The sequence below is a fragment of the Poecilia formosa genome, unplaced genomic scaffold (assembly GCF_000485575.1).
Source record: "Poecilia formosa unplaced genomic scaffold, Poecilia_formosa-5.1.2 Scaffold22, whole genome shotgun sequence".
Lineage (NCBI taxonomy): Eukaryota > Metazoa > Chordata > Actinopteri > Cyprinodontiformes > Poeciliidae > Poecilia > Poecilia formosa.
In genome coordinates this window covers 1,140,732-1,165,638 of record NW_006799961.1, presented here as the reverse complement: position 1 = coordinate 1,165,638, position 24,907 = coordinate 1,140,732, and the positions used below count along the sequence as shown (strand labels likewise).

At 39.6% G+C, this 24,907-nt stretch overlaps 1 protein-coding gene across 1 annotated transcript in view; it reads left to right on the top strand.

The window, feature by feature from the left end:
* The window catches only part of cntnap2a (contactin associated protein 2a), a 285,382-nt gene that overhangs the window by 237,689 nt on the left and 22,786 nt on the right, over positions 1–24,907 (top strand). Inside the window, exons 18-22 of the mRNA XM_007547884.2 lie at positions 2,808–2,978; positions 12,422–12,640; positions 18,019–18,255; positions 21,916–22,149; positions 22,233–22,366. Of these exons, the coding sequence (XP_007547946.1) occupies positions 2,808–2,978; positions 12,422–12,640; positions 18,019–18,255; positions 21,916–22,149; positions 22,233–22,366 (995 nt within the window). The remainder of the gene's footprint in view (positions 1–2,807; positions 2,979–12,421; positions 12,641–18,018; positions 18,256–21,915; positions 22,150–22,232; positions 22,367–24,907) is intronic.

The window sequence follows — 24,907 nt, the reverse complement described above, 5'->3', positions numbered from 1 at the left end:
TGGCTTCCACGCTTTTTCCTCCAGCACTGATTTCTCTCCAACTCTGTTCCTCTGTCAGCCCTTTGATTCTTTTGTTCTCCTTTGGTCCTCGCCCCATGAATCGCTTTTGAGCAGTTTCGCTCTCCTCCCACTTGTCTTCTTCTTTCGTCCCGTTTCCTCCCCCTCCTTCAACAACAATTCTGTATCCAAGTGTCTTTTCTGTCTCGGTACACACAAACGATAATCCAATCAGACATGAAAATGTCATTCTAGCCCTGAAGTTGGCGGAAGTGCGTGGAGAAAAAAAAAAACGACAACAAAAAAAACTCTTGTGTGGGAAATTACATTGGAACACTTTTGCTCTGTTGCTGATTATTTCGTAAAGATTTGTCATTATACTTGTACGTTTCATAATTACCGACAAGTTCTTACCGGTTGTTAGTGTTTTTAGTACTAACTACGCTGCTTCCTGCGTTTTTGTCTCGTTGATTTCAGAGTAGCAAAGTGCATATATCATTATTTGCTTCTTTGCTCCAAGGCAGGCATCTTATGGTTAGGCCCTGAATTGCCCCTGTTTAGTAATTGGCTGTGCCTCTAATAGAAAAACAACAAAACAATATTTCAACTTCAAACACTTATCACAAACACAGCATCAGCATGCTGTTGTCTGTGCATGTCTGCGTGTGTGTGTGTGTGTGTGTGTGTGTGTGTGTAAGCGGGAGCTTGGCTGCCATCGGTCCTCGCCTCTGGTGAAAGGAGTGTGCAGCATGAAGGAGAGGGGTGGAGCACAGGTCTGTCATCGGGGGAATGTTTATCACGCAGAAGCAGGAGACACACAAACGCTGTTGAAAACCCGCGCTCACACACTCACATATGCAATACTTCAAAAAGGTCTGTATGCAAGAGGACTCGGTCATTCAATTTGCGGAGGTTACAACCTTAAACGTTTCTGCAGTTCATTGGAATTGTAAACCAACAGAAACGCAGTTTTGAAGTGGAAGGAAAATCGGAGGGCTTTCCAGATCTTTTCCGCAACTATTAATACAAAAAGTGTTTTCTGCATTTGTATTCCTTTTCCTTGTCGATAACCTGCAGAATTACATTTCACTGCCATCATAGCAGCACGTCTATATTTCTCTACCAGTTTTGCGTATCCAGAGCCTGAAAAATTTCCTCATTCATCTTCATAGAGCGGCTCGTCTCTTTTGGATGGGATAGAAGATGCATGTGAACAGCAACTGCTTTAAAACATAACACTTCTCTCGAAACTCCCTCAATTGTTGCTCTAGCTGTGAGTCTTGGGCTGTTTTCCTGCTGCCTCAGTCTTCTCATATATTTTATTTAAGTATTGCCTTGTAATAAGCTTCATATATCTTCCTATCAGTTATGACCAGCTTTATGACCCTGCTGTTGAAAAGCCTCCCTTGACTCAGTTGTTGCCACCAACACATTTCAGGTGCATTCAGGGTGAAGCACAGTGTTAGTTTTTCCATCACACATAGTGTTTTGCATGTTGGCAAAAAAGTGCCTTTTTTGTCTTTCCCATGTTTGCTGTCTCCCCTACATGACTTGTGCCAAACTCCAACATTAACTTCCTTCGCCTTTCATTTAGCAATGCGTTTATATTTGCCACTTCTCCATAAAGGCCACATTTGTAGTGTATGCGTCTAATAATTGTCGGGTCGATAGATTTTTCCAGCTCAGCTGTGGATCTCTGCTGCACCCGCAGAGCTGACATGAATCTTTTAGCTTTTTTTTTGTTGTTGTTTTTTTTGTTTTTTTTTGTTTTTTTTGTTTTTTATTATCTCCTGTCCTTCAGCTCAGAGTTTGCCTTGGTGTGGTTTGTAGGTTTGACTTAGATATGAGAAAATATATTCAGGCAATTAGATATTTAATGTTTCAGTATAAATGAGGGTTTGTGGAAGACCAAGTTTGCTGCTAGTTGCCGTGACGTAGGGGCCGGACTCTTCTCTCCAGTCCTGCACACAGCTGTTTCCAGGTGTGGGTCAAAAACACTCTGGCATCTAAGAGCCCTCAGATAGCTGATAACGCAACAGCCTCCACTTTTTTCCTCTTCTTGCCCTTCACAAGCCCCACAAGCTTTTCGTTTTCTAACATCACCTGCCCTCTCCATGGCTTTCCTCCCCTATTTTCCATCCTTCCTTCGATATTCGATCCTCTCGCCCATGCCGGGGCCCTCTTACCACTTCTCACGTCGTCTCTCCTCAGCATGCGCTCTCCTCTGCCCCTACTGTTTTCCCAATACTCTTCATCTTCCTTGAGTGATGGGGGCGAGACAGAGGGAAGAGCAGACAGCAGAGTCACTTCATCAACCACAGTCTGATAGTTCATCAGCAGCTGTTCAAAGTGCTGCTACTTTTTCTTCATTAGTTGCCCTTGGTTGCCTTTTATTCAAAAGTCATTGGAAAATTTAATGCAAATCCTGAAATCTCCTGCCTGCGTGCAATACTTTGTCTTTTCGGGTCCTGATTTAGAAAGCTGAAAGCTTTTTTTTTTATATATATATATGATCACCTTAGTTTCAAATTCTATTGAAGCTGCACAAAATTGAAGGCTGTGTCAAAACCTCAGAATAGAAATAGAATAGTAAGGAGTATTACCATTATAAAAAAGGAGATATGAAATGACGTGAGAAATAAAAAACAAAAATGATTCTTAAATTAAAATCGTTATTTTAGCTATTTAAAAAGAAATTAATTCCACATTGCTTGTCAAATCAGAATAAATTTCTGTTTTTCACAGATTTCATGAAGCTTAGAGCAGAATTATCTCTCAAACTTGTCTTTCTTTTTTTTTTCTCCCCACAGATAACTACTGGAACGCAGCGTCATTCACCACCCCGTCATCCTACCTGCATTTTGCCACCTTTCAGGGAGAGACCAGCGCTGACATCTCCTTCTACTTCAAGACAAGCGCTCCCTACGGCGTCTTTCTGGAAAACCTGGGCAACACTGACTTTATCCGCCTGGAGCTCAAGTGTAAGATGCTTTTGAGATGCACTGCGAGTGCAGAAGAGTCATTTCTTTGCGTTTGCCTTTCTTTTCCTATATCCTTGAGTCTAATCTTTATCCAACCAAGCGTGCTGGTCAGACAGTGTTTGGCGCGCGCCGTATTACACACACATGCCACACACACCTTCACAAAGGCTTTATGCGAGCGCGCGCACACACACACATACACCGGGAGCAACCATTTGCCTTCCTGATTATAGCACACGCGTTGTGTGATTGCGGGAGTGAGCAATCATTTATTTAAGGTAATTGGTGTGCACAATAATTATGTCCATTATAAACCACTATTTAACCAAATCACCCATTTTTGGGGATGACATAACACAAGTCCTTGTTCATACATTCGCACACCTTTTCCGTCTGTCCTCTTTTCATTTTTCCATCTCTGAAAAAACATAATTTCGTGTGTAGAGGAGCATTTCAATCTGAAAAAAATCACAGCACACGAGCAGACGTCCACGTACACAAAAGTCAAACAGCGTGGTTGATTTAGAGCTGTCGGTGAGCAGAGTTTATTCTTAGTGTCTTTGTGTTTACCTGCTGCATGACACTTTAAAGAGACCAAAGTAGTTCCAAGCAGAAAGCATCTTTAGTTTTACAAGGTTTTTACTAAGTAGACGCTCTCAGCCTGAGCGAAACAATAAAGACGACTGAAGCTTTCGTATGCAGTTCTGTTTGACGTGCTGTAGTTATTGTCAGCAACCAGATTGCTTATTAAAGAGTTAACCGGCAGATAATTTATCTGCAAACTTTTTTTTATTTTTCCCTCCAGCTCTGTGAATGAACTCTCGCAGATCCAAAAACATTATTTTGTCTAAAATCTCTGACCAGGTGGAAAAGAGCGTATATCTAGCGAAATACGATTTACCTTTCTGCTGTGGGACCAAAGCTCTATGATTAGGAAAAAAGCAAGGTTGCACAAAAAATCTAAAGTGGAACTGTCTGCACTTTGTTGAGGAAAACAGCTGAGAAAATAAATGGACTGAAGGGAAGGGAAGCATATTCTTACGTCAAACAGAAAGTAAACACTAAAGAGCAATTCGGATGTTTCGGTGCTGAAAGAGACATGAACATAATTCTACAATGAACAAATTTAAATGACAGCTTCTGAAAACAAACTTTAAAAACAGCAGTTAGACATCACCCATTCATTGTTTATGCTGACCTATCCTTGTAAAGTCCTGGTACCAGCAGTACGAGGGTAGTAGGTGGGCTTTACCCTTGTTTCCATTTCATCATAGGGCAACATGGAAACAAACAGGCCAAACAACCAGGCATGCAAACATTCCCTCCTAAGGGCAAGTTAGAGCAACCAGTCAAGTGGGAGGTAACCAGAATACCTAGAGAGAACATCCAAACTTTATCCAACAAAGCCCCAGGCTGGGATTCACATACTGGACCTTCTCGCTGCAAGGCAACAGTTCTAAGAACTGCACCACCATGCAGCCCTTCGCTGCATGATGAAAATCTGTGCCACCGTTTAGCCCAAATTAGGCAGGTAAAATTATTTTATCTACCTGAAAATGAATATCATATATTGGTTCAAAGACGTATTGGAGAATGAAAAGCTTTAAAAGGTCGATTTTTTTTTTCTTTTTGTGCAGTGTATTTAATTTAATTTAAGTAAAAATTGTATTTATACAAAAAAAAATTTCACATTGTTTCTTTACAACACACTTCAGTGTATTTTTAAGCTTTTTAAAAAAATGTGTGAAGACCCCAAAGATCAACACAATAAGCACATAACTGTAAAGTGGAAGGAAAAGGATTATTTTTATGTTCTTCTTAAAAATCTGAAACTTTGGCGTACGTATGCGGACTGTAAGAAGACATCCTATTTCCCAGTAATGCGTTGAACATGTGAAATTCTGTAGAAACATTGCATGCCAATAGTCTCGAACACCTGTCAGTAGTTCCTAAGTTTTGATTGATCGCTGCTGTTTATCTTCTCAGAACGCCGTCGCTTTTATTCGGCTGGACCTCCGAACACAGACCCGTCAAACGATAACCGAAATAGATGAGAATGTGAAAGAGAGGAGTTGCATTTTTAAGCGACACAAAGAAGGCCGCATTTCTCATCCATCAAGTCCTCCCAGAGTCTTATGGCTGACATGTTGCGCTCTGAGCTCCTACGATCTGTTTCGGTGGTTTAGATTAAATTCCCTGCTCCCACAGTGGAACCGTTCGCATCAGGCGTTTTAAAACCTTTTCAAATTAATCACAGAGCCGTATTGTGAGACTGTGTCCTGGCACAGCGGGGAAGTCGATTAGTGGTTAATTGCGTGTTTTTTTTGTGCTTTAGGAGGATTTGAACATTTGGGTCAGAGTTGCTTGCTGACCATTTGCAGACGGTGTGGGGCAATTTATGCAAAGCTCATGTTGTAAGAAATAGAAATTTTAAAAAATGATCTGTTAAAGGTTAGTCTGAACCCTTGATGCCAAACGATGGTGTCTGCTGGTGAGCTTTTAGCACATCTGGTCGAAAAGCTTTTTATTTTTCTAATTCCTCCACAAGCCAAACACTTGTTTCATGCATATTTTTAATTCTGCAAACACAAACAGTGTGAGAAATTGCTACACTGGTTCGGTGTGCGTCTTTCCACCGCGTACATAAAGCACAGTGACAGTAAGTCAGCCTGTCACAGCTGCAGTGCGTGTGTGAGCGTGTGTATGTGTGTGTACATATATCTCTCGAGGCTTTCAAAATGCCCCCACATTGATTTTTTTTTCCTCTCTTCCCTCCGTTGCTATCATCTTGCATTTTGCCCCGCAGCACACGTTTAGACACACAGTCGCAAAACGGCTCATATGCACACTTGCGCGCACAGACACACATAATCTCTGCCCTCTTGCTGGTGCAAAACTCTAACTGCTGCAATCCAGAGAGGGCATGAAATGGCAGCATTAAACTAGACTAGCACGGCTTTGCCATTGCAGGGGCTCAAAGCGCTGAAACACACATTTACTGATACACTCACAAAACCTTTTTTTTTTTTTCAAAAAGAAAATACACATTACTTTCACCTCAGCAGGCTCAAAGTCATATTCCTCTTTTAATCTTTACACTGAAGGGTGGATACATAATGTATATATATATATATATATATTTTTTTTTTTGCAAGGAAATGCTGAAGACTTACTTAGAAGTGAACTAGTGACAGAAGCGAGGACATTCAGGAAGGTCCCCAAACACACCAAGTGCTTGACTTTTTGAATTCTCTGTGGCTTGAGGGGAAAGTATGCGCCATATGCCACTTTTTCAGCTCTCAAGAGGCCTCATGGTCTGTCTTACCCAGAGGTCATATTTAAGTTTAGTTATCCAGCAGAGAAAAGTCCTTTTCCTACTGGAGACCTCAGTTTTGCAAACTGTGTCATAGTTGCCTTCAAGTGAAGACAAAATACTGCAAGTTTGATATCAGGATGTGCAGCTTTCCCTAGAAATATTAGTAATTGTTTTGCAAAATATTCCTTTCTAAAGCATTCGTACCCCTTGTACCGTTTAATACATTATCATGTTAACCTCCCTGCTGCCCTCATTTGGTCTAATCTAAATATTGTCTGCTGCATCTCCCTCAGGACTTGTTTCAGACTGCAGAGAGGATTTCAGTGACCTCCTCTTTTTTTCTTTTTTTTTTACCACTCTTCCCTACATGCCAGATTTGTGGACTACTCACCTATTAGCTGTCCTGTCAGTAAATTCACCCACCTGAGTTGTGGATCTCAGTGGCTCCTCCAGAGTTGCTCAGGGTTTGTTTGTTTTTTTGGTACTTCTCTGATTAATCTTCTTCTTGGCTGATGTGTCAGTTTTATGTCTTGCTGGATTTGCAGTTGTGCCATATGCTTTCTTTAATTTTTATGTTGTTGTTTTTTTTTTTTTTGATGATGGATTTAAGAATGTGGTGTGAGGTAGTGAGAGCTTTTTTACAGTGTAACCCTTCTTTAAATTAACCTTGACCTGCTTGATGTGTCCCTTGGTCTTCATCATTCTTCATGCTCAGTAATTGTTCTTTAGAAATCCCCTGAGGCACACGAAACAAATCACAGAACAGCTATATTCATGCTGAGATTATTTTACACATAAATAGATTATATTTACTAATGAACTAAGTGCAGGAATCTAATGTTTCCTCTCGTTTTGGGATGCAAAAAAGTTTAAAAATGTCACTACTTTCAAAAGATGGAGTCATAAGTTTGTCTTTCTTTTAAATACAAAGAAACGGCCGTCATTCTGTGCTTTGATGGCAAAATGGATTTTTACTTCTGCAGCAAAATGAGAAAAGTTGGAGCCGAGGGATCATTTTGGTTCAGTAAATTCTCTTATTCAAACCTAAATGTTACTTCTGTCACAGCTGTATCGAGGTTTGTTGTTGCACTTTGAATTAAGCTCGCAGCAAAGCAGGGTTTCCATTCTTTTAGCGTCTCTTGCAGGTTGGGGAAAAAGTGAAAGACTAACAAACCGAATAAGACAAAAAAAAACTAAGATTTAATAAGCGCACCAGAAAAGAGATCAAACAGATAATACACTACCAGCTGCCTGGAAAAACAAAAGAACAGCTAAACTGAACTTTACATTAGACAAACACACGAGTGCACGCAACCATTCCCACACAAGCAGTGCTGTTTTTACTCAAAGTCATCCACGGTCTCTTTTGCGATTTATCATCCATCGATTGTGCCGTGCTGCTGCATAATTTAAAACTTGGCTCTTTTTAGCCTTTGTTTGAAAAGATAAATACGAACCTAAATCTCAAGAAGCAAACACACACACACACACCAAAAAAAAAAAAAAAAAAAAAAAAAAGACACATACGGAGCAACAAGCAGATATAAAAACACACAGCAATGGAAAATTGCATTCACGCACACAATTACCTTCTGACATCTCTCTCATCTACACAAATAGATGAGACAAATTCTGTACTGTGAGGAGGTTTTTATTTTTATTCCCACCGGAATAAAACTTGTAGATCACACACACAACGCACACATAAATGAGCATTATTATACAGAATTGTTGAAGCTATGTTTCCACTGGGGTCTATGTGATTGTCATTTTCTCCCTGTTTAATGCATCACACCTCTCTACCTTGCAGGCTGGTTTGAGGATACAGACATCATTAATTCTTTGAACTAAAGGCTGTCAAATGCCATACATTGTAAATGTTTTACGAATAAACTTAGATTTTAAACAGCAATCAGCAGCTGTCATCTTGGAGCTAAATCCCACACATTCATAATTGTGGGGGGCTGGGGGGGGTTGTGCATGTGTGACATTGAAACAACAGATGTTCTTCACAGTACATGGCACACACACACCGAGACTGTGCAACAGAAAGAGAGAGTGGCTCCAAGTTACAGGCTTTTCATTCTTGCCATATACCAGCAGGTAGGCTGCGTATATTCGAAGCTTTGTCTGTAATGGGGGGGAAAGAAAAAAAAAAGCAAGGAAACAGGTGCATGTCAACCTGGAAGAGGTGCAGGAAGGGAAGCGTCCTGTTGCCGTGGCAGCACGAGTCGAGAAGGGACTACAACTGTCTCAGTGTTGAGCTTAAATTAGTTGAAAGGTAAGGGGGTCTTAGTTTGCGAGGTTGACTTGCTCAGGGTTCACAGATGCTTTTGCCATCAAAATATGAACAATAGAGCACTTAAACAATACCAATATCTCAAATCAAACCCTGAAACTGCCCAAAGCTGCTAGCCGTGACAATCGCTCTTTGTTTCGCCCTTTCGGTGAGAAGCAGCAGATCTTCGGGTTTATGTGTGCGTGCAACACTCCAAATAAGAGCTTTGTTTGACAAAATCAAAGAAAATCAAACGAGGACTGTCATTTAAATCGACTCTTTCTGAAAGCAGAGGCACAAAAGATAAGGAGTATAACAGGCACAACACACAGAGGAGACACCAAAGGAGCTGGAGAGGTGAAGCAGAGTGGGGTATCAGACAGACAGATGAGGCGCACAGTTAACGCGGTTTGTCACAGTTCTAAAGCAGCACTTGTCACATAATAGTAGCAGAAACTCCACAGAGACTAAGCATAGATTTAGCATTAGATGGAGACAAGCACATCAATGTCAAGGTTTGTTTGCATTGAAATAAGAAAAAAAAAAAGATTAAAGCTGATTGAGAACCAGGAATTAATTTTCCCCCATTTGATTATATTAAGGGTGATCGGAAATTATCTTCCGGTTAATTTTAGGGCACCATCACTTGTAAACACTGAAAATATTGACGGGGAGTTTGGTGAACCTAATGGTTCTAATAAACCATCGTAAAGGCTGATTATAAAACAAAGCCAGGGAATGTTTAGTGCATGTCTTCAGTTCTGCTTAGCCACGGAAATCTCCATTCCACTGCATATAACCTGGGAAAGAAAATATTTAAATAAATCATGAGTCGTTTAAAATGCTTTGTACTGTTTTTGCCAAGTCACTGTGAGTTGTAAGATATTCTCCAGCTGGAAAACTTGTTTTAATGTTTGCGTGTAAGCTGCGGCTGTTGTTGTGTGGAGATGGTTTTTTATAATAATTAAGACGTTATACAAAAGAACAACTTCTTTGTCTGTGTAAAGGTAGTTGGAATGCCAGATGAAGACATGACGAGAACTTCTCTCTATTCCCATTGACCTTAATCAACTAGAAAAACAAAATCTGCAATACCTGCTGCAGCAAAATACAGGAGATTATAGAAAAATTGACAAGTCTCCTGCTTGTTTTCTGCTCTGTGTTAATTTAAATGGCTCATGTACGATTGCTTAGGTTATTCCTTGAACTTATTTGATAATGCAGGTGGTGTTAAATCGGTCCTGTTCTCCGACCTTGAAAACAGAACAAGAGGCGTTCCTAAGGAATTGCAACAAAGTCCTATATTGTCTATTTTACTAAGATTGCCTGCAAATTAACTAAATGCTAATAATTTCAAGAGGGATTGAAGCGACGTGCAGATGAAGGAAAGAAAGGGTCAAGGTGCCGGTAAACAGAGGATTCTGTAAGAGCAAGAAGTACTAAAAAGCAAAGTGAGAGGAAGATGAGTAAACAGAAATAATATAAAACTCCAGAGAGACTAAGTTTGTTGTGAAAAAGGATGCAAGGCCAAACACTGGAAGAAATAGCTGTATGATAAAAGATATAATTAGATGAGAGTGATATGAGAAGGAGGAAAAGGCCAGGAATATTGATTGGGCAAAACAAAAGAAGAAAGTTCATTTCCCTATTGATTAATACACAAAATTATCCTCTGAAATACACAGGCAAATGGAGCAAAAATGAGCCAGCACAACACAGAGCGATTAATCATCAGTATGGCGCAGTACATTGATGCCAGAAGCAACAATATGGCACCCAGAATGCATAAGTCTTACAGCATTTCCAAAATTTGGAAAGAAGTCAAGTCAATTTTAATTCACAGAAGGAAAATTGGCTCTCTAGAAGCAAAAAAATAAAAATAAAAATGTGTTTACTTCTTTTGTTGTTGCTTCGAGTTATCAAGTAAAATATCTCAACATTTCACTGCGACAAGCATTCAGAGAATTAGCAAGTAAAATGTCTGAAGAGTTGAAAGAAAATGTGAAGCTGCTACAGGCTTTCATACCTGACTCATTTACCAACCTTGAACATTTTGTCACATTACAACCTCAAACTATAATATATTTTTAATTAATTGTTTATTTAATAATTTGTATTTGTAGCACACATATATATATATTTAGGACCTTTCAATCTGATACCCCTGAATAACAAAAGACCGCTTGGTTCAGAACTACAACTGAGTGGTTTATGCTAAAACATTTTAATGTGTTGAAACGGATGGCTCCACCATATGAAATTCCAATAAATTGTAACTAGGGATGCAATGATATTATAATCAGCATGGTGGTATCTATCTGGTACCACATGCATCTACTCAAACTCATTGCTATTCATCGAAATGTGCTGACACTACAGCGACGGATGAGAGAATGACATCATCAGCCTGCGCAGCCCATTAACAGCATACAATGGAAGCAAGAAGAAAAAGAACCAACAATACCGAAAGATTCAATCAAAGTCCAGAACTTCTTAACACTTGCAATTTCACAAACCGTTGAAAACAAACTAATGCAACGCTGAGTGCCATGATTTTGCTAGCAGCATCAGGAATCTGCAGCACCTGTAAGCTCTCACGAATCGGACAGCGATGTCCGGGAACAATCTGCATGCAGCGGCAGTGAATAAATAAAGACTTTACTGCTTATAGCTGATCCTGCCTGCAAAAAAACGTTTGTGGTTTTACACACACACACACACACACACACACACACTCACCAACCCATCGAGGGCGAGTTGAATTTAAGAACTGTATCTGTGATTAACAGGTGTGGCGAAGCTGTTTGTTCAAAAAAACAAAAGATGCAGTGTTAAAAACGGAAAGCAATTTGTTTCATTATAAGTGCAATTCTTTATCTTTAAAAAACACAAAGTAGAACGTGACTGAAAAAAAAACACACATTAACACATCTGTAGTTGTAAAATGTCAAAATAAGTAAAAGTTCAAACAATACAAATACTCTTTCATGTGGGTGGTGTTTGTGAACCATTTCTATAACAGGCTTCATCAGGCTTAGGTACAGCTGGAAATGCGCCGGGAAGTCGTGTTTGTTCCGTGTTACATACAATGTGTAGATGCTTACAAAGTCAAAGCTAGATCGTGGTTCCTTGGTAACCTTTCCTCTGATGGACTGGCAACATCTGGAGTGCACAGGTTGAAAGGTCAATCACTCAAACACGGAGAATCAGAAATGGCAATGAATGATTTACATTGAGATACACCCATCGAGGAAGAACACTGCCCCCTTTTGGTCTGCTGCAAGCAATTAACAAATTAAATTTCAGTAAATTAATGACTGCCACACAACTTGCAATCTTCAGTTACATAACTTACGTATACAAAATAACTCTCTCAAGTCAAGTCTTACTGAAATAATAAAAATGTATACCAGTGTAGCATTGGCATCTGAAAAGGACATCTTTTTGCTTTTTCTTTCAGCAGCTTTTTTTTTTATCATCATTATTTATTTTTGCAATTTCCTGTTTATCATCTCAGTCTCTGGCTTTGCCATCTCTAACAGGACCAGCGAATGCTGCAACACAACGTCTTAATATGCAAATTCAACAGGTCTTGACACCAATCGACATTCTGTGGGATTGGCCCTGTCTAGATCTGTGTGCAGTCGTGTTGTGCAAAACTGAAATCTATATCTGGCAAATAAATGGACCTGAACCAAATGAGGCGTTAGACCACTGACTGAATGTCTATACCGGACGACTGGACCACATCTCAACAGCTGGTTTTGGATTTGAACGTTTTGCAGTGTTTTGTCGTGACAGTTACGACTTTACTCTTGAGACTAAGGTTTCTCATTGTTTTTCCTCCAGCCCCCACGGTGGTCTCCTTCTCTTTCGATGTTGGCAACGGACCTGTGGAGCTGACCGTGCACTCAGCTGCACCCCTCAATGACGACCAGTGGCACCGCGTGATGGCCGAGCGCAACATCAAAGAAGCAGTCCTCCAGGTGGACCAGGTGTACCGGACATCCCGGCTAGCGCCCGCACAGGGACACACACGGCTAGAGCTGTTCAGCCAGCTCTACGTCGGTACGACACACACACACACACACATGCTCACTCATAAAATTAACAATCATGTTTTCATTTAGAGGACTGCCTGCTGTGCACGCATCTTACTGCCTTCTGAACACTTATTGTTGCCTTTGTAAAGGACATATAGTCTAGAACTTGAATCGCACAAAATAACTTCTGTGTCTTCCATTCTTATTAAAAAAAAGGGTTTATATGTGGACTTTGTTTTCACTTGTGCTGCCCTCCAATTGAGACAACCACGTTCAGAACGTCTGAATGATTCATAAATTAAGGATTTGCCAGCTTTACTGCCCTTTAAGACGTTCCGTTCAGCTTAGCCACAGCCACTGCTAATTAAAAGTCTCCAGGACAGACTGGCAAAACAAAAAAAACAAACAAACAAAAAAAAAAAAAAAACACAACGATGTGTTTTGCTTAATCATTTGCACATATGTGGACACACACACTCATCCTTGGAAAGTCATCCATTTCAGTGATCTGAGTTTTAATAAATGCAAAACTGACTCTCTTAGAAAGGTCGTTTCATTAATACTTTAATACCTTAAGTACACATTTATACTGCTATGGATTAACATTGCAAAGAGGGGCAATCTGTACTATTTGATTATTAGATGGTGCAACTTCTGCCTTAGTGACAGGGGAAGAAAGTTGGGTTGCTTCTGCTGTTTCTCTGTTCTACGCTTTAAGCCCACAATAAGTACAGAAAATAGAAAATCTGTCCTATTTTTTACCGTGCGACTTGACTTCTGCTTCAGTTTGTCTTTTGTGCTGAGCCTTCAGCACTCTACAAAGCAAACTTCAGGGCTGAGAGAGTTTTAGGGATTTGCGAATAGAAGGAAAAGTGCTGAGGCAAGTTTGAGACTTCCCACTATCTCGTGGAAAAAAAAAAAAAAAAGTTCCGCCCAAAAGAGATTGCTGAAATTTCCAATCAGGCATCCCGATGTGATAGCCTTAACAATCCTGATCCCCGTTTGTAATATAATTCCTTCCTCTCATCATTTTTCTCTCTGATTGGAACATCATCTTCTTATCAGGAACCCATTCTGCTCACAGTGACATTTATTGAAATGGAAAGAACTGAGAAAGGCTTTGTCTTTGTGCAACCTGCAGATATACTGGCCTGCAAAAGTATTCATACCCTTCAACTTTTTCCTCAAATCTCACAGCCGTAAACTTCATTCAGTTTTTATTGACCTCATGTGTGATAGACCAACACAAAGTAGCACATAACTGTAAACTGGACTAAAAAGGCTACGTAACTTTAACTTTCTCTTTGTTTTTATCCTTATAAAGCCTGAAATTTTAATCAAATGTGTATTCAGACCCTTTTATTCACATAAAAGGGTCTGAAGAAGCATGACACAACCTACCAAGCTTTATATCTAAATGTGTTGAATACAAATGCACATCTCGGTTCTTATACGTTTTTTTTTTTCTGGGAAAAAAAAATTCAACTTCCGTTTCACTTCACAGTTATGCGTTACTTGGTGTTTTATTCCCAAATAACATAATGAAGTTGGTGGTTGTAGTGTAATCCATTTCTTCTCTTTGGATGCATATCTTGCTAACCTACCAAGGGAAGGACTGTGTGTAGCCACACATATGAGGTGACAGGGCCGCCTCATATCAAGTCTCTAAGCTCTGCTTAATCCTAAATAGAGCAACACCTTGAGAAGTCCCAGGAAGTGACCCAAGCAGTCACAGGAAGGGGCCTGGGGTTTGGCCCCTGGATAGAGATCTTTAAGTGTTTGATGAAGAGATGTGTACAGAGCTGAAAGAGCTCAGCAGGCAACAAGATTTTGTCCTGACTCACTTGATTGTGTCTTCTTATGGAACACGTCGTACCACTTCACACTCGTCTTTGCCTTCTATCGACGTGAATGTTAAAAAATAATAGCGGGAAGCAGGCTGTGAATACAACTGATTTCTGCTGCACTGATCTGAGGCTGAAATACATTCTGTACAAATACAATCAGTTTGATTGATCTTTGTGTTTCTCTCTCTTGCTCACATCAAAGACAAAATGAGGCTTGATTTCGCTAACCTTGGTCTCATGTTTGTCTGTGTATCACCTCTTTCGCTCCCTCTTAATCAATACACTCCTTGTCAAGCGTTTGATTGCTTTACTGTTTACCGCACAGTGGCTCATTTGCTGTAATGGCTTTGAAAGTAAATGTTACACCATCAGCTTGCCGCCATTTACTTCACACTGTTAACTTTTAGCTTCCCATTTCGCTTCATACATGAACGTAGCTAAAAATCCTGCCGTGTTTTATTAGCTTTATGCCACCATCTGTGTTTTGATTTCCGTTTTGATTAATTCTCGCACTCGTGTTTTTTTGTTGTTTTTTTTCTAAGTCCTCTCATGCTTGGATTGTGCTGTCTGTCTTTTGTTTTGTTTTTTTCTTTCTTTCTTTTTTTTGCTTCTGTCTGCATGGACTGGGCTCTTGCTTGTTACCGCTCACTGCATGTGTGTGACACCCATCACAGGAAAACCAGCTGCACTCACCTGTCAAGACAGTAGGTAACATTTTATCTGTAAAACAAGAGATAGTCCTACAGAGCTGTGAATGTATTGTATTGAGTTATAAAATGCTGGTTGCAAAATTCAAAAATAATATGACATTATAATTGAAATAATAATTACATTTGGGTGACGAATCTGTCCCAGTCTTTTAAAAACCTATTTCTTGTTCCCATTTTTTTTGTTACACTTAAATGTTTCAGATCGTCACATGAATTTTTATATCAGACACAGATGAACGAAATATACCCAGTTTTCAAATGATTAATTCGTTTAGAGAAACTATCCAAACTAACCTTTTCTGAAAAGCTATTCAGCCTCTAAACCTGATAGCTGCTTATGCTATCTTTAGCAGCAACACTGGCTATCACTTTGTAGCTTTTTTTGCATCACTGTGGAGGAATTTTGTCAATTTTGTGGTTCAGTCAAAATCTGTAGATAAGCTCAAGATGTTGTATTAGAAAGGATTAGAATGGGGAAATTTTTTTTGCCAGGTTGGTTTGGATGGGGGTTTTTTTGTTGGGTTTTTTTTCCACAAAACTGTCCTTTGAAAACTGGATTTTGTTTGTTTTTCTTTCAGATTAACTTATAACAATAATAATAATAATAATAATAATAATAATAATAATAATAATAATTTTAATTTGTACTGCACTTTTCATTAGAAAAAATCTCAAAGTGCTACACAATGCAACTAAAATCGTAAATAAAATCAACATTATAAAAATCATGTGGAGGCAGAATAGGCTTGCTTAAATAAAAAAGTCTTTAACTTGTGTTAAGGGTGTTATTTCTTCACGGCCAATAAATACATTGACTGACTTTTGAACACAGCCGGTTGCACTGGGTTTTTATTTAGGTCATCGGCATCCTATACAAATGCACTAATTAATCAAAAAAGCAGAAAAACAAAGAAAATCTTTGGGGGGAAATGCTGTTACACTGCACTGTAATACTTGTGGAGCTCAGTGTACCTGGACAGTAATTGGTATTTGCAGGCTGATTTTGTTTTTGAACAAGTTTGGTCGGCTGCCCAAGAAAAGTGTTTTGGAAACTGTTGGTGTTTAAGGCAGACAAATATTGGAGCAACTATAAAACTTTTGTGATTATTTTTTTGGGGGGGGGTATCTTCTTTTAGTTGTGCTATTATGTTGAAGATGGAGAAGTTAACTCAGTGTCTAATTATCAATTTCAGACATGAAGCCTCAAAGCATATCATGTTCACTCTCATCTTCTACCATGCTACAAATCCTGGATTAATCTGTCCAAAGCATCTTTCTCCCAAAGGGTCTGTTCTATTTCTGTTCATCTATCTGTCCTAAATATTCTTTAAAAAGCAAACCAAGCAGAACTTCTCTGCATCAGATTCTTTGCTGATGAATTGAATGAGTTGAGGTGATTTGTTCTTGTGAGAAACCCTTCACAATTTTTTAGCGAAGTTAACTTTTTATAGCCTTTGAGACAGTGGCAAAGCTTTAACATGGGTTTAATCTTATAGTAGTTGACTTTTGTATTTTTAAATTTTTTTGCATTAAAAAATTGAGAAACTGTTTTCCTTTTTCTTTTCTATTTACAAGCCATTTTTTCAAATGTGATCAAGTGTTTTATCTCCGCATTTCCAGTTTTACCTGAATATATAATTTGTAACTGATACGTCGTGTGAATACTTTTGAATTATAGACTGCAGTCACTCTCCATCAAGCTCTATTAGCTCGCATTTAGGAGCCAGAAAGAAGCAGGACACACCTGTGCTTCAGGATGTGTTGGTGTGTGCGTGCCTGCCTCAGTCTCTGCAGGCATCAGAGCCTGCTGTCCGTTTAATCAGAGACTGATTTAGCCCTGGGTAAACAGGTGGCAGAAACCTCCAGCCAATCAGTGCTACAAAATAGATTAATTAAGAGGTCTACTAAGAGTGTAATTCTTTATGAGTTTGGAAGTGGAGAAAGCAGGTGAAAGCCCACCTGCATCCTGATTTGTCAATGATGCATTGGCCGGAGAGAACCAGCACATGTTTCGGTCGTCTTTCTATCTCTGCGATCCCGCAGCTGAGTAGTTAAGTTTCTTTTCTTCCCTTTATGTGAAAATGCTGATGAGGGAGGAAATAATTTGCACATTCAAGTTTCCTTATATGTCCTTTTCAAGTTGTTATTTCTCCCTAAGCAAGAGGATCCAATTTGGAGACTTGAATCCCTAAAATGTCCCGTGGCTCTTGTTAATGATGGTGTTCATCATGTATGCATGTGCATACCTGCATTTCTGTCCTACGTCAGGTGCTTGTATATTCAAATCGATACCTGTAGGTGCATGTTTATGAGTGTGTTTATTGCTTTAGTCATTTAGTTCCAAATTCATCTATTTAACGCCCTTACCTTGTCCATTTTAATGGGTAGTTAGATTGTAATGGTGCTAGACCAGAATGACAATGGAAGCATTTTATAAAAATAGCTATTGACACCCCAAGGCAACCCATTAATGTTTGTATTGACTCATTGAAATCAGGGGCGCTGTGTGTGGTGCGTTTTGAATGTGTTTGTCTGAAGTATGTAGTTTTGCATACGTTCCATGCGCCCACACGCTTGCGAGGTGTTCATTAAGAAACCGTGTTCATTAGGCTTTTCTAATTAGTGAAAAATCAAATGAGTTGAAGGTTGTTTCAAGAACAGTGTCGCAGTTTGAAAGATTAGCATAACATCAGTGGCTTCCTCCAGGCTCCGGCGTATTAGCGCTTCCAAAACTGATTAAAATGGAGCCTCTTGCATTCAGAGTGACTCCTGTAACCCTGAATCCCATTTGTCAACTACTCCCTGCTCTTCATTTCTTTGCCTGATCCCTTTCTGTCGCCTCTCAGGTGCTGCGGGGGGCCAGCGGGGGTTTCTGGGTTGTATCCGAGCCTTACGAATGAATGGCATCACCCTCAACCTGGAAGAGAGAGCCAAAGTCACGCCAGGGGTTATGTCTGGTTGCCAGGGTCACTGCACCAGCTTTGGGATGTACTGCAGGAATGGAGGGAAGTGTGTGGAGAGGTATAACGGGTATTTATGTGACTGCACCACCACCGCCTTCAATGGCCCATTCTGCACCAAAGGTAAGGACTTTTTTTTTTTTTTATGTACCAGTTTCAGCCTCAGTGTGTATTCTAGTGTCTTATGCAAATGTATTCTCCAGTAGTAAGCCTGTAATCTCCTTTAGATGATTCGATTCTAGTCATTCAAAGAATTTCATCACCCCAAACGTCTGGGCAACACCTTCATGGAAACCAGGATGATAGTGGAACAATTAAAGCTCACGCAGCTCCAGTAACTAGTTGAATATGTGAGTGAAAATGGGCACCAGTTGGTCAGCGCAGGTAGAAATACTGTCAGGGCTCTGGAGATTTCCTGGTCGTCTGAAGTTGAGAGAGCTGACTTGTGTATTCCTCTGTGATCTTAATGTGAGGAGAGATGGGATGGGGTTGCAGGAAGTTGACTGAAGTACACTTAAGTTTGCAATTGAAGCAAAATGTGCCACTATTTACACAAAGTTCTGTACATCCTCAAACTATTCCAATTCAAAAACTACAAATACATTTCAAGACTTTTATGGTTCCTCATTTGTAGGATTTTCACTTCAAACTTACAATAGTTGCTTTATTTCAAAATATAACACAAAATCCCTGAGCCTGGGTTTATCCACTTCTACAAAGCCATTTGTAGAAGAATTTTATCATTCACAGTCCCTTTTTTAGGCCGCAGAGCCAGAGTCAAATAGCACCAGAATTACTGCTATAGTACTTATGCTTTATTGAGCTTCATTGGCCGACACCCTACTGTGATTTTTGCTGCGCTTTGTGATTGTCCTCACTTCCTATTCAGTTTGCAGCCGTCTGTGTTGAAAGTGTTTGGGCTTATGATAAAAGCCATCGATTGGCAGTGATATTGTGCTTACCTACCAATTCTCCCTGACTTTGGGGTGCGCTTGCTGAATACTGAGGATGTGGAAAGGCAGACCTGGGAGATCAAACTCGGGGACATGAATAAAAATAAAACGAAATAATAAATTACTTTTGCAAAAAATGTGGGTGTGTTTAGGTTTTTGGAAGATCACAGACAGAAAATGTCACACTGTAGCTCTGCTTCGGCTTTGCTGCGTAGTGCTAAAACACCATGTTTGTTTCATAGGGATTCATTAGATAGTCTATTAAAGTTCTACTTCCCAGAACAAGTTTTTGTAAAGTACTCAGGGGAGAAGAGCAGCAATGTTGTCAGAGGCGTTCTGCTAGCTCCCAGTCAGAGAGTTGATCTCCGACACGTGAATTAATTTGTTTCCTAAAGTTGAATGGTGTTTTTCCCCTGCGCTCTTGGCAGGGGGGTGACAAGATGACAGAAAAGCAGTGTGCATCTTTTTGTGGGTAGTTGTGCTTGTGTATGTCTCTTTTTGTGTGTGTGTGTGTGTGTGTGTGTGTGTGTGTGTGTCCTCATGTGCCATGACAGAGAATGGCAGTGTGCAGTGATAGTGCTAGCATAAGACATGAAAAGACCTCCTTTGAATTTTGTCAGAAGCAATGAAGTATTTCAAGATTTAAAGAATAAAGATTAGCCTACTGTCTCTGTAAGAGGAAGGGTCTTGTGTGGAGGGGTGAACGAGTGTGTGTGTGACTATGTGCAGGTTGTGGAGTGGGGCTTGTGGCGTGGGGGGATTGCATGGGTACACATCAGAGAAGCAGACGAAAGGGAGAGAGCACACCCTTGTGTCTGTTTGGTTTTTTGCACGTCACTTTAACTTCTTCATCGTCTGTTCCCTTAGATTTTTCCCATTTTCCCAAAAATGGTTTCAGTCTGCTTTTTTTTTTTTTTTTAAGTTTCTCCCACTCATTATATTCTGTTTTCCGTGTCTTGTTTCTTTGCCCTTTTCCAAAGTTTTTCCATTCTTCCCTCTTTAATGTACCATCACCTTTTCCACCTCCCTAACCCATCCTCCCAGTGAGTGAAAAATGCATGGAGTCAGCCATAATTGCACAGTGCATTTCCATTGTATCCATATTTACACAGCGCTTAGGGGACCCTCCGGTGTTATTATTATACACTCCCATTCTTTTTGCTTTTCTGCCCTTGGGGGCCATTGGGTGTCTGCGTTCAAAGGTACATACACAAATGAATACCCGAGCGCAAGCAACCCACATCTGTATTACCTCTGCAGTCACACAATCACACAGAACATGCTGTGGCTCTGGTTCGCTTTTCTCATTCATTTTGCCAGAAAATTGTATGTTGCCTCTGAAGCTTTGGGCTTTGAGTGAGTCACTTTTTTTTTTTTATTTCCTCCAGCTAGGCAGAGATGGAGGTTGGTTGCCCACAGATTTGGTCAAAAATGTTGATTTAAAAGGTGCTTAAAACTTTAAATACTCAGCTTTTTTTTTTTTGCTGGCTTATGCCAAGTCAACTATTCGTGTAGCACACGTCAGCAACGAGGCAGTTCAATGCACTGCATTTTGTCAAATGCATTTCACAAAATCATCAAACAGATGTACATCAATTGTGTTGATCAATATTCCACTTACTACTAATCAAAGGCAACTATTTTTGTGGTTTTCTGGAAGTTTGTTCCAGATTGGCTTAGGTTGACAGGATGCATCAGGATAAGAAACCACATGCGCATCTATGAACAGAAATGTTGAATTCTTGTTACAGACCTCCAATGTGAGAAGGGAACAAAGTGTGGAAACATCTGCAAACTCTGCAGGGTGCTAAATATTGTGTGAATTTTGTGGATATAATTTGGAGCAGCTTTAGTAAACTTTCTTAAATGCCGGCATAGAAAGTAATACAAGAGTACTTACAAACAGTGTTTGTCATAAACACAAAGCAATTTGCTAAATGGGCCTCTTTCAGCTTTGAAATGTATCTAAATGTATAAAAGGTTTTCCCCCGTAAGAATATTCCAGCCAGCAAAGTCTCCCATTTTCTATTAATAAGGCTTCTATTAAATTTAAGTAGCGTAGCATGAAGAATTTATCAGTCTGAGTCTGGTGGGAGACAGGGGTGCAGTGAAGCTTTATAAAATTTATATAAATGTGTTCAGTTGCAATTTTGTGTTCAGGAGGGATAAGACAAACATGTCGCAGTGTATTCTACACGGGGAAAAAAAGAAAAAACAAACACTTTTCTATTTGTATTTTGCACAAGCCTTCTTTTTAAGTTGATGGTGTTTGTCTGTTTTTTAGCAGATCCAGACCGAATGTACACACACACACACACACACACACACACACACACACACACACTCCAAACAAAGAGCATAACTTATATAGGTTACAGAAAATAAGGGCGCTTCTTTTGAACGTTTGATTATGAGAATCAATAAGCCCCCTGGAATGGTTAAAGCATGCCATTAGGTTCGTTAATGTACTGGTAAATGGCGTATTGTTTGGATTCAGGTGCTGGAGAGCAGCAATTTAATACCCACTTTACTACACCTGCAGAACACAACCGTATTCATGTGTGTGTTTATTCCCCTCTGGCTAAATATTATGTTTACCAGCTTATGTCTTTGCATGTATGAGTCAGCGAGTGGCTCCCTGTGGCTTGGTTATGATCCAAGGTGTTTTTCTTACTTTCTTAATTTTGTTTGTTTTTTTTCTCTTTTCTCTCGCTGGCTTTTCTGGCACACATGCAGATGCACTCGTGTATTTCCTCTGTGCGTGCCTTACTCACTTGAGGATATAATTTAATTTTTTTACTTTTTTTTTTTTCTCCTCCTTCTCACCCAGATGTTGGTGGCTTCTTTGAGGCAGGAACACTGGTCAAATACAACTTCATGCCTGAACCAGTTCCAGGGGCCAGTAAAGACACAAAAGCCTTGACGCAACAGCTGATGCCAAACGACGTGAACCTAACGAAGGAAGAAGTGACCCTCAGTTTTAGCACATCCAGTTCTCCTGCAATTCTCATGTACGTGAGCTCCAAGACACAGGACTACCTGGCTCTGGTGTTGAGAAACAATGGTAAGGCTGACATGCACGCCTGCAGTTTGCCGGTTCTCACTTGAAACAGCAAAACTTCAGCCGCGGCTGCGGGTCTCTTCAAGGCTCACTGCAGGTCCGGTATAACCTCGGCGGTCTGAGGGAGCCGTTTGCAATAGATGTGGACCAGCGTAACCTGGCCAACGGACAACCACACAACATCAACGTGTCCCGTCAGAACAGAAGCATCTCCGTCCAGGTACAGTCTCGACACACGCATACGTCCTAAACCCCTCTCTTGCTCTTGTAGCTTTGAATCAATACTCGGAGCAAGGGGCGGGGAAGCTTTAGCTTGAAATCCATACAATTGAGTGCCGCGCAGACTGTCACTGAGCTACTGCACGTAGATATAAAAATAAACAAAATATTTTTCTGTGCAATCTCACAAGCCCAGCAAGACTTTAATGGATTGTTTGCATTGCACCAGAGTGTCCCCTTCTCCTCCCAGCTTGTCTGTTTCCACTTTTAATCTATTTTCAGAAGCAACCTAAGCACAGTAACGGAGAAAGTATCGATCCATGTGTGTTCGACGAGGGCACATTGCTGTGTGGGTTTTAACTGCAGCCATTACTGTTTGTATGTAAAGTATGCAAGACTGCACATTAATGCGAGGCGCATTAGGAGACACTGAATACGTCTGGAATATGTCTGTTGTAGTGCATTAGAGAAGCATTTTTTTTTTTTTTTACCCTCTTTAACTTTTCCCACATTTTGACACATCACAGTGTTTTCATTGGGATTTTATATGACAGATTACAATAGAGTAATGCATAATTGGGGAGTGGAAGGAATGTGATCTATGGCTTTTATGTTTTCATTTAAAAATAAATGTTGAGAAACAGCCCGTATGCCGCTGAATAAGTTTCAGTGAAACCAAATACCTTCAATAGTCCATCTGTGAGCAACAAAGTCTCAATAAACATCCAAATGCTCTGCGAAGGGCTTAGTCGTTTACTAGAGAACATTACTGAACAAACGGCATTATGGAAACCCAGCAGCACAGCAAACAGGTCAGGCTTGAAAGTTATGGAAAAGTCAAATGAGTCAATTTCCAAAATAACATTCAAATATATCTCACCGAGCGCTGATTAATACATCATATGAAACAGGAGAATGTGACACAACTGCAAACTAACTAAGACATCGCTATGTACTGACACTGACAGCCTGGGTAGGTAGAGCTTCTGTCAGAAAAGCAGCCAAGAGGTCACTGCTCATTCTGGAGGAGCTACAGAGACACAACCAGCAGTTAAGCACTATATATATATATATTAAAAAAAATTATTGCTTGATTGATTGATGTCCACATTTATTAAAAGATGTTTGATCATTTCTGCCTGCAGTCAGAAAGCTGGTCAAAGTTAAGATGAATTGTCATCAACTACAGGTCAGTCCTTTTAGACATTGCCAAAGACTTGAGACTGGGATGGAGGGTGAAAACGGTAATCCCAAAATACAATAAAATTTTCAAAGAAGTTTTCTATATTAAAGCACCTTTATGCGTTAGAAAGACTCAGTCTATGAAAAGACTTGAAAACTAATGTTAACAGGTTGCAGGAATGGTATTTCCTGAAAATCTTGTGCTGTTGGAGCTAATTTGCAGAGAAATAAAAAATGAAACAAATTCAGGTATGGCCTTGCAAAGAAATGCCTCAAAAGACTTGTAGCTTTAATTGCACCGAAAGATGGTTTCATAAAGTGTTGGCACAGGCTAGGCTGAATGCAAATGAGTGCTGCACTTCACCAAATGTCACTTTCCTTACCCTTCAAAGGAATGTGCTATTCTGTGTTGCTTTGTTTACTATATGAAAATTCTAAGAATAAGCTTTGTGGTTTGTAGCATGAAAAAAATGTTCGGCAGGCTTGAATGCTTCTCACATTTAGCTGCGTGACATTTGGTTTTTGTGCAGTTGCAATGCTGGATGCAGATTGAGCAAGACAATTTAACAACTTTTTTATAGTGTGACTGTTGCTTGTTTTTGTGCAATTTAAGGATTGATCATTTTGACCTACAGCAGTTTAATTTAATCATTTAATATTTGTATGGAATTGTATTGCATTTTTATAATTCCTCAAGAGTCTATCTCTTGCAAGGAGGAAAAACCAAGAAGCAGACAAACATGTGAAAACTTAAACTGTATCTTTCACCTCTTTTTAGAATTTGACTAATTTGAGCTCCGATGTATCACTAGTTAAATATAAATTAAAAATAAACTATTTGCTTGATATATTTCACACATATATTGAATTCTCAGTATAAAATCCTGTCTATCCAAAGATTAGTTAGGTGGCATTCTAATGTTCAAGAAACTATGCGCCTCCTAGTGATCCAAAGGAGACATTACATTGTTTTTGAATGAATCTGACTCTTCTGTCTGCAAAACATTGCTGAAAGAATCTCACATTGGTTGTCAATGCTGTGTATTTCCATGTTTGTTTTGTTTTTTTCTGTTATACAAAAATATATAATGTTACAAAGGTCCAAATCATGGATTGTTGCTCTGATATTCATTCATCGTCCCAAAAGTTGTTTTCTTTTTGCTTTTCTTGTAAATCAATGTTTTGGAACCATTCATTTTGCAAGTTTCAGAATGAAACGGACAGGCCTATAACAATGTTAGATGTTTAATTTTGTCCAACTTCTGTGTAGATAACCAGTGTTCATTAATTAAAGCTTAATAATAACCAAAAAATGTTTTTGCACAAACAAAAACCCTTGTCCTCAAGCATGCCAGATATA